The sequence below is a fragment of the Bubalus bubalis genome, chromosome 15 (assembly GCF_019923935.1).
Source record: "Bubalus bubalis isolate 160015118507 breed Murrah chromosome 15, NDDB_SH_1, whole genome shotgun sequence".
NCBI classification, from domain to species: domain Eukaryota; kingdom Metazoa; phylum Chordata; class Mammalia; order Artiodactyla; family Bovidae; genus Bubalus; species Bubalus bubalis.
Genome location: NC_059171.1, coordinates 71,478,716 through 71,489,149, shown reverse-complemented (window position 1 = coordinate 71,489,149; position 10,434 = coordinate 71,478,716). Strand labels below are relative to the sequence as shown.

Genomic DNA, 10,434 nt, shown 5'->3' with positions numbered 1-10,434 from the left:
TGACTGAATACCAGAGTATGTATCTGTTGCCGCCTTGAATAAGTTTCTCATTAGCTCTTTACCAAAGGCCCAGAAGACAGAGACCAGACTGACTTAGTGATCCAGCTGCTGAAACAAGTGCTGAGAGACAGGCACGACAGCCGGGCTCAGCTGAGGATAGACTGCTTACCCCCCTGCCTCCCAAAAATCCCGTATTGGAACGTAGACGTCCCTCCCTGCTAAAATCAGGAGTGTTCTTCCAGACCATTCACAGCAGGACATCAGATTCCGAGCTGGTGAGACACAAGAAGCCCGGCCCACCCGTGACTTGTAGAAGGGACTTGAAACAGGAGACGCTTCCTGTGGTCAGCTTGGCTCACATGCCCTTACATGTGGGAAGGAAAGCGATCGTGTTTGCATGGCGTTCTCAAGTGCTAACCCTGTCCCGCCCTGTTCCTTCTGACATTCAGCTCACCTTGCCGAGATTCAGGCTCTTCATCTGAAAAATCAGGATTGGGCTTCTGGCGGGGTCCTTGCTTAGAGCGTGAAGTCATATCTGCAAAGTGACTGGCACGGCATGGGCATTCAGTACGTAGCATGGCAGCCTATTTGGTCCTGCTGCAGGTGTTCGGTTCTGCAAGTGTCCTGGGTCCTGGGAAGGTAGCAAAGGATGGAGCTCGGGCTCCAGTGGACGAGAAGGGTGAGCTGGCCATCGGGGGCAGCTGCGGGTGCCGCTGCAGGTTTGAAGAAAGGGTGAAAGAAGTCTCCCTTCCACTCTCCCCTCCGCTCCTGCAGGGATGCCGTGAGTGAGCCGTCCCTGCATCCCCGGCACAGGTGCGCTCCGTCAGCACTTGTTGCATGAATAAACAACAGTGGAATCAATGAGAGCACATCCCAGAAGTATGTGGCCAGAGCAAGGAGGGGATACTCAGAAAACTAACCCAGATGTTCTGGGGCCGTGATAGACAGTTGACCTGCTGAATGTGATAGATAGTTGGCCTGCAGAATGCTTATGCCCACACTCAGTTGTGTAAGCCTTTTATACACTATTTCTCTGACTCTTTTTGAGGTCTGTGGCAACAGAGAGGGGTGGCCAGGAAGGAGACCCCTCCTCCCCGGGGTCTGAAGGTGGCCGACCACCCTCAGAGTGTGAGTCAGGGAGCCTAGGAGATGTCCCCCCCCACCCCCGCCCCGCCCCAGAGGGACATGATTCATATGCTGATGACTCCTAAGTTTCCTGGGATTTTTTTTTTTTTTTTAATCTCTTAGGAAGATAGCAACTTGAATGGCTTGATTTTAATTCTTCCCAGGGACCATTGTCCTTCATTCCAGGTGAATTTTCTAGGTTTTGGTTGCGGGTGGGCATTGTGAGATGGGAGATTTGGGGGCCTGTTTTATTTTTTCAGTCTCTCACTCCTCTTTAAAGCATCACATGTGTCACCTTGCACTGGCCGAGAACACCTCAGTCACTTCCGCCCTTGACCGTGGTCACTGGCGCAGGCTGGCCAGCCCAGCCGCCTGACTGCCAGGACATGGAAAGGAAGTACTTGCTGTGCGTCTTGCATAGAAGTATGTATGAATAAGTGTTAAGGAGCCAACCCTGAGCCCCTTGAGTTTGGCTCTTTTCTCTTAATATTCCCAGAAGGAGGTTGAAGGACACGTGAACAGCTCTTGTGTGTTCTGTGATGCTGGGTCCTTCACAGTGTCACTCTGCCATGTTGGGACCCCGCCGGCTCCATGGCTGACCCACCATGGTTTCTCCACATGCTCCCTCCACCACACTCTGCCTCTGTTTCCCCTTCTGAGCAAGGAGGTGTTTGTAGCTTCTTCCTTGTACACACATAGTTCTTCTCTAAATAAAGTTACTACATCTTTACCTATGTTTTGAGTGATGTAGTATCTCCTCTCTCTTAGGCTCTGTACTGTGAAAACTGTTCAGTTCATTCGCTCAGTCATGTCCGACTCTGCATCCCCATGAACCGCAGCACGCCAGGCCTCCCTGTCCATCACCAACTCCCTGAGTTTACCCAAACTCATGTCCATTGAGTCAGTGATGCCATCCAACCACCTCATCCTCTGTCGTCCCCTTCTCTTCCTGCCCTCAATCTTTCCCAGCATCAGGGTCTTTTCAAATGAGTCAGCTCTTCACATCAGGTGGCCAAAGTATTGGAGTTTCAGCTTCAACATCAGTCCTTCCAATGAACACTCAGGACTGATCTCCTTTAGGATGGACTGGTTGGATCTCCTTGCAGTCCAAGGGACTCTCAAGAGTCTTCTCTAATCACAGTTCAAATGCATCATTTCTTCCACACTCAGCTTTCTTTATAGTTCAGTTCTCACATCCATACGTGACTACTGGAAAAACCATAGCCTTGACTAGACGGACCTTTGTTGGCAAAGTAATGTCTCTGCTTTTTAATATGCTGTCTAGGTTGGTCATAGCTTTCTTTCCAAGGAGTAAGCATCTTTTAATTTCATGGCTGCAATCACCATCTGCCGTGATTTTGGAGCCCCAAAATATAAAGTCTGTCACTGTTTCCACTGTTTCCCCATCTATTTGCCATGAAGTGATGGGACCAGATGCCATGATCTTAGTTTTCTGAATGTTGAGCTTTAAGCCAACTTTTTCACTCTCCTCTTTCACTTTCATCAAGAGGCTTTTTAGTTCTTCTTCACTTTCTCCCATAAGGGTGGTATCATCTACATATCTGAGGTTATTGATATTTCGTCCGGCAATCCTGATTCCAGCTTGTGCTGCTTCCAGCCCAGCGTTTCTCATGATGTACTCTGCATAATAAGTTAAATAAGCAGGGTGACAATATACAGCCTTGACATACTCCTTTTCCTATTTGGAACCAGTCTGTGGTTCCATGTCCAGTGAAAACCATTAGACAATGCTAAATTTAAAAAGAAGAAAATGCTAAATTTTTCATTCGTGCTGTCTAGAGTTGTCTGTATAACTCTGTCATTAGCTCCTGTCATTAACACTTAATATGGCATGTTAGAATATATATATTATACTTCTACAGACAGTTTTCTGCCCCAAACTGTCAGGTTAACTTTTAAAGTAATCTTCTGGGTTTTTCTTTAAATTGAAATCAGAGGTGTACCTTTGGTCTCCCAGCATGGGAGGCCTCTGGGTCCTCTGTTTTATTAAGAACCAAAGGTACAAGGGCTTCCCTGATAGCTCAGTTGGTAAAGAATCCACCTGTCATGCAGGAGAAACCCCAGCTTGATTCCTGGTTCGGGAAGATCCCCTGGAGAAGGGATAGACTACCCATTCCAGTATCCTTGGGCTTCCCTTGTGGCTCAGCTGGTAAAGAATCCACCTGCGATGCAGGAGACCTGGGTTCGATCCCTGGGTAGGGAAGATCCCCCAGAGAAAGGAAGGGCTACCCACTCCAGTATTCTGGCCTAGAGAATTCCATGAACTGCATAGCCCATGGGTTCACAAAGAGTCGGACACGACTGAGCTACTTTCACTTTCTTTTCAAAGATGCAAGGACACTGAAGAAGGATCCTCCCTACTTATACCGTGAATTATGTCCATAGGCTGTGCCCAGAACGTGCCAGGTGCTGAGAGAGAGAAGGACAGTGTGGCCCTTGCCCTGAAGACGTTTCCAGCCTAGGAAGGCGGAGGCAGTGTGGGTCTGATGCTGGGTAGAGAGCGTGCAGCGCCAGTCAGCCTGTGTGTGCAGAAATATTCATAGCCACAGTTGCTCCAGGGCAAAGGAGGGTTAGAGCAGGCTTCTGGATAAGGCTACACTGGAGATGACCCTTGACAGATGCTGAGGTGGAGGGACCATAGCTTCTGAGATGTACGACATCTCAGAATGTGTACAGCATCGTCAGGCTCGTGAGCTTCCCAAGCTTTGGCCACGTGTCGGACTCTGTGAGGGGCCTCCCCAAGCTGATGACCAGGAGATGCTCTCAGCAGCACAGTCCAAGGGGTGTCCAGTGAGGCCACTCGAGTTGAAGGCATGGGAAGAGTGTCCAACAGATGAGTGACCCAAGAGGCTGTTGGCAATGCAGGACCACAGCCCAGCCACGCGAACCCCCAGTAAGAGCTGTGGTACACCCTGCCTCCTCGTAGAAAGACTTTCTAATAATGTAACCTCAGTGTTATTTATAGCAACTTTGGAAGTCTAGACCCATATTTTTAAGAAAAGTGTTGGTGGATAATTTGACATAATAGCCGATATTAGTGGGCACTGTGGTTTAGGGTGTTTTCTGCCTATTCCCACAGGCCCCGGCAGAGTTCAGGGGAGGAACTTGGCTGCCCAAGTCCCTCCCCTCCCCACCTGTTAATCGAGCCTCCCTTTTGAGTATGTTTGATGCTGTGTCTACTCTTTCCTATTCTCTTTTGTTTTAGCTTTCTTTCTTTTTTAATATATATTTTATTTATTTATTTGGCTGCACTGGGTCTTAGTTGTGGCATGTGGGATCTAGTTCCCTGACCAGGGGTCGAACCCAGGCCTCCTGCACTGGGAGTGTGGAGTCTTAGCCACTGGACCACCAGGGGAAGTCCCTGTTTTAGCTTTCTTTACCCAGCAAGAATTGCTTCTTTCCTGACTGAGCCAGTCCTCAGGTTTATTTCACTTGAAACATCATTTTCAGTGCCTAAAGACAAGTTACTCATTTTGGAAATCTTTTGAGCTCTTTACAACTTAAAAAAATTTTGTCTGCTTCCCTGGGGTCTGATACAATGTTTTTCACCTTTTTTTAACTCATGACCTACCAGTCAGAAGATTCAGTGGCACCTTCCTTTTTGTGGCTTCTGTTCCAGAACGGTAGGTGGGTCTGGGTGTGTGTAAAATTTTCTGTGAAGGTAGATTACAGTACTGAATGTTTCTCTTTGAACTTCTCTCACTAGGTCCCCTCTCCCCCTGGTTTCTGCTCTCTCTCCCTAAGGGAGACATTCTATCTTCCTTAAGGATCACTAGCCTTAAAACAAGAGAAGTAGCAGTTTATTCATCCATTTATTCGACACTGCATTATTAAATTCAGCTTACCAGGCCAAAGAAAAGCCTGACCTCGATAGAACCTGCAGCGTGGTGGGGAGGGAGGCCGTGACAAGTAAGCAGAAAAGGAATAATTAGAGACTGCGGCAGCTGACGTGAAGAAAGTGAGGCAAGGCTGTGTTGACGTGATGAAGGGAACACGAACCCCTACATTTTTAACATGATGATTCAGAAAGCTTGACTTTGCTTGGTTTGTGGTTGGTTGCAGGACTGCTCTGGTTTGCTCTCTGCTGAAATCACGTACACAGACCGCTCTGCCCAGAGACATGGCCCCATTGGCCGTCTGTGTTTCCAGGCAGGATTTGGAACCATTGAATGGCCTTTCAGATGCGGTACATCGAGCAGTCCCAAGGTGGCGCTAAAGACGAACCTGCCGGAGAATCTCACCATTGTCTATTATCTATTCTCCTATTTCCAAGAGGAAAGTTACACTTCCTAGTACCGAGCTTTGTTGTTGCCGTTTGCATCAACGTGTGCCAAGCCCAGAAAATGCTGGCCTGGCTTTTAGGACAGGGCGAGCCCTCGCCAGCCCCAGAGACCTGCATCATGGTCCAGCCCAGCTCGTCTCGGCTACCTAACCTTTATCACACCATTCCCAGCTCCACTTTCCTGGCTGCAAAATGGGGCCAGGAATACCTGACCCCAGGCTTCCCAGGTGGCTCAGTGGTAAAGAATCCACCAGTTAGTGCAGGAAACGCGAGTTCAATCCCGGGATTGGGAAGATCCCCTGGAGAAGGAAATGGCGACACCAGTATTCTTGCCTGGAGAGTCCCATGGACAGAGGAGCCTGGTGGGCTACAGTCCATGGGGTCGCAAAAGAGTCGGATACAACTTAGCAACAAGAACAATACCTGACCCACATGCCTCACAGAGTTGTTATGAAAATTGAGGGGAACACCATGTAGGAACATATTTCAAAAACTAAGAAGCCCTATGCAAACACAAGGCTAAAGTAACAATGCCTTTATTGTTGCAAAAATAAAATCGTTTCTGAAAGGGCAGTGACTGGTGTCATAATTAGGCATTGCTCTGGGGTAACAGGCTTCCATCACATATCTGTCAGTAGGACTGAGAATAAATGCTACAGCCAGGGCCGTCTCATCCTAAAGCAAATGACTGTCTTCCTGAGCTGAGCAGTATTTACTTCAAGACAAGACTATCTCTTAGAAACAGGGGTTTAAGTCTGTGTTGGTACTGACCATAATTGATCATGGGATACAGCAGAGCTTGTTTTCCAAGGAAGGAGGCCAGCAGTAATTAAGCTTCTCTTTTAATACGCAGAATGTAGAAGCTCTTTTGGAGCCTTTCTGGGGCACCAGGTACCTACCCTCCTGCCTTAAACATTTGGGGTGGCAGTGTCCCTAGCTTTTTTCATTTCTTCCTTTTCTTCTTTCAATGTTTGCGGAAACTGTTGTCTAGTTAAATCATATATCTGGTAATAATCATGAAGAGAGGTTTGTCAAGGTGCCCAGCGTCACCCAGGTCCCCAAGGCACACACCAGCCACTTCAGTGTGACTTGAAATAAGTTTAACAGCATATATACTTCAAACTCCCTTTTTTTTTTTTTTTCTAAAAACATTAGAAATGGTAGTAATGGGGTGTGTGTGTGTGTGTGTGTGTGTGTGTGTGTAATATTAATATCATTATTGCTATCCTGTCATTACCTCTAGAGAAAATAGAATCTTTTAAAAAACTTATTGACTCAAGAGGGAGGGGATATATGTATACATATAGGTGATTCACATTGTTGTACAGCAGAAACTAACACAACATTGTGAAACAATTATACTCCAATGTAAAAAATAAAATTAGGGAGTTTAAAAAAATTTTTTTAAACCTTCAGAAATTAGTGAAGCTTATATAATTTATTCAGGCTTCCAGTATAATAGATGGTTTATGATTTCTGGGGCTTCCCTGGTGGCTCAGATGATAAAGAATCTGCCTGCAATGAAGGAGACCTGGGTTCAATCCCTGGGTCAGGAAGATCCCCTGGAGAAAGAAATGGCAACCCACTCCAGTATTCTTGCCTGGAGAATCCCATGGACAGAGGAGCCTTGGCGGGCTACAGTCCACGGGGTCGCAGAGGACACAACTGAGCGAATAACACTTTCACCTTTGTGATTTCTAGAACAGGTCAGAATTGGAGGGGGAAAAAATGTTTTTGGACTTCCCTTCTTTCTAAGTAACCCTTTACGTTAGAGCCTTCATTATTTATAAAAGTCATCAGAAAAGAGAAAAAAAACTTCTGGCAAAGTTTGCTGACTAGAGGAAAGAGTTGCAGTGCCGAGAAAACCCTGGTCTGAGGCCGCTTGGAGATTGCGTCTGCTCTTTGCTCTCCTCTCCGTTCAGGCTCCTGGCAGTGCTGGGTGTCTTCCTCCTCAGCAGGTTTCACAGTGGTTCCAGTGCACTTATTGGTGTGAAATGTGTGTTTTTCCCATTGCACCCAAATGAGGTTGTCAACCCAGGAGCATTCTGTGTTGACTGACATTTTGTTTCTTAACAGCACGCATTCTCGTTTTTAATTTTTTTTACCAGCAATTTTTTAAAACCCTTTTTGTGGGTTACCGGGTGGATGGACTGGGCCGTCCCCAGCCTCCTGCTTCCGTCTCCCTGTGTCATAACCCATTCTGTGCTCGGGAGTAACTGCATATGGGCTGCTCTGTCTGCGAGACCGGGATTAACCTTCCTGCCCCGTTCGATTCCTTTCCAGGTCCACCTGGCCCACCTTCAACACTCCCTCTAAGCACCCAGACCTCTAGTGGCAGCTCCACCCTGTCCAAGAAGCGGCCTCCTCCCCCACCACCCGGACACAAGAGAACCCTGTCTGACCCTCCCAGCCCACTACCTCACGGGCCCCCAAACAAAGGCGCAGTTCCTTGGGGTAAGTCATCCTCAAGTTAGGGCCCATGCTGCCCGGGGTCGGGCCGCGCACGGGGCTCGGGGGGCAGTGGGCACTTAGCACGCTCAGCAGACGGAGGAGACCGCACCCAGGCTGGGCCAGGGCTTAGACACGCGTGATCACGCAGCCTCTGACGACCAAGAAACGTTTGGGAAAATATTTCTATCACCACTTAGAAAGCTTAATAATGATAAGGTGCTGAGCGTTTCTTGAGCACCAGACACCCACCAGGGCCTCTGTGGTCAGGCTCATGTCTCTCCCAGCCCCTTTTCCCCCGCTCTCAGCCTCACTGATCTGCTTTCACTTCTGGGTCCTCCAGGCTCTTTGCCTCCAGGGGCCGCCTCCTCCCTGCAGCTCTGTTGTGGGCTTGAAAGCCTGGCTCCCTTTCGTCTGTCTGTTCTAAGGGAGCCCCCATCCCCCTGTTTCCCTCCAGGCCCCGGATCTCCCCTGACACAAGAATGCTTTGCTTGTGTTTGGTGTTTTGGTCTCCATGAGAGCAGGGCCCTTGTCTATCTTGTTCTCTTCTGTGTTCACGGAGCCTAGAATTGAGCCAGGATGCAGTAGGTGCTCAATAATCGCTGGAGAATAAAGAAACCCACCCAGAATCCGTCAGCAGTTTACCATCTCTGTGACAGCTGGTGGCGGATAGCACATTTCCATCCACGAGGAGCGCCGTTTCCAGCTCCATCTGCCTTTTTAGTATGTCAGCCTGCCACCAACTTGGGTCAAGAGCCAGGGGTCCCCTGGGGCCCTGGCTCTGCTGGTTTGCAGGTCCCCCCTTCCCCTCCCAGCGTGCCGCCTTGTGGCTTGTTTGTTTGTTTGTCATTGCAACCGATCGGGAACTCAGCTGAATGCTTTTAAAGGCATTGGTGATTTGGGAGTTAGTCTCCAAGTTGTGTTCAACTCTTTGTGACCCCATGGGCTGTAGCCCACCAGGCTCCTCTGTCCATGGAATTTTCCAGGCAAGAATACTGGAGTGGGTTGCCATTTCCTCCTCAGGGGATCTTCCCAACCCAGGGATCAAACCCAGGTCTCCCGCATTGCAGGCGGTCTCCTTACCTACTGAACCCCCAGGAAAGGCCATCATTAAAGGCATTAGGTGTTCCGAACTTGGGGAGCTTTGGGGAACAGCCATGCTGCCATCTGCAGACTGGCACACGCTTGAGCCGCATGTGGCTTGAAGTGCCGCAGCGCGGGTGGGCTGTCTGTGCTCAGCCTTCCACTCTGCTCGCTTCATGCCTGGGTTTGGGCCTCTGCACACACGTGCTCCAGGATGGAGATGAGTGGGAAAGCGTGTGCAGTGTGTTCTTCACCACCATGCTGCCCTGTGAGCAAATACTGTGGAAATGCTGGACTGGGGCGTCCAGCTGCATGGGGAGGCTTCTCGGGGACTTTGCAATGGGTGTTGAGTAATCAGTTCTCAGTGAGACGAGCCGGGAGAGCCTTGGAGGGCACAGCCCCGGCACCTATCAACTCCGCACAGGTCCCTGAGGCTGACCGAGACCCCACCCAAGGCCTTCGGGAGTCCCCAGGGTTCGTGCAAAAGGACTTTGCCCCAGACAGCGTCCCACTGACGGTCACAAGTTTCCTGCAAGTGTTCCTACCACGAATCTCTGATTAACCTTCTTTGCGAATCTCATTAAGCTTGGATCCTGTTGTTCCTTCAGGTTTTCTTTTATTTCTCCGTGAAGTTTATCATGCCTTGCTCCATTGGTCTGCAGTTAAAATTTACCACATTTCTGTTTTCTGGCTGAAGAATCATCTCTCTCTTAGGTTCCTTCCACCTGACTGAGCAGCGGGACTCGCAGCTGCTATTCATCTTGTTTGGTTTTGGTGGTTTTGTTGGGGACGAGGGGCATTTTTCACTAGGAAGCAAGGTTCCCCCTTTATGAGACAGAGTCAGTGTCCTGGACAGTCAGCGGGGTCCTTTGAGCTTTGAACACTATGGGCCACGAGCAGTCGTCTGCCCTCCCCAGCCACCACCACCAGCCAGAGCCACTCGCCTACCACCCGCCTCCAGGCACAAAGGCAGAACCTGTCCGTGCAGAAGTGACGACTGTCCACGTCGCAGACAACCCCAGGTGGTCATTCCGTGACTGTTGGGCCGGCTCTCTGAGGTGGTGGGTGTGCACGTAGGGGAGACCTTCTTGCAGACACATGTGGGCGCAGGTCAGTGACAGGCCTCTCACCAGGCACACTGAAGCGACTTTTAACTCTAGCCCACCACATGCTTTATGTTGTCGTCCCCACAGGTTTTATCTCTGCCTGTCTCCCGCTGACGCCGTGGTCCAGAAGCTGAAGGCAGGGGCCAGACTCTTGTTAATAAAGCACATGGGGGTGTCAGATTCCCAGTGCCCACAGTCTCCCCCCAGGAACCCATCTTTCAGTGCTCTTGACTCAGTGACCCCATGGACTGCAGCACGCCAGGCTTCCCTGTCCTTCCCTATCTCCCGGAGTTCACTCAAACTCATGTCCATTGAGTCGGTGATGCCATCCAGCCATCTCACAGTTGGACAGCATCAATAACCAGTTCG

General features: G+C 49.5%; 1 protein-coding gene across 10 annotated transcripts in view; it reads left to right on the top strand.

Annotated features, from left to right (window-relative positions):
- The window catches only part of ASAP1 (ArfGAP with SH3 domain, ankyrin repeat and PH domain 1), a 339,709-nt gene that overhangs the window by 309,110 nt on the left and 20,165 nt on the right, over positions 1-10,434 (top strand). For 9 of the 10 annotated variants that reach the window (XM_044928832.1, XM_044928834.1, XM_044928840.1 and 6 more), the window contains one exon: positions 7,712-7,882. The exons of the other annotated variant lie outside the window; for it this stretch is intronic. In XM_044928832.1, the coding sequence (XP_044784767.1) occupies positions 7,712-7,882 (171 nt within the window). The remainder of the gene's footprint in view (positions 1-7,711; positions 7,883-10,434) is intronic. 10 annotated transcript variants of the gene reach the window in all.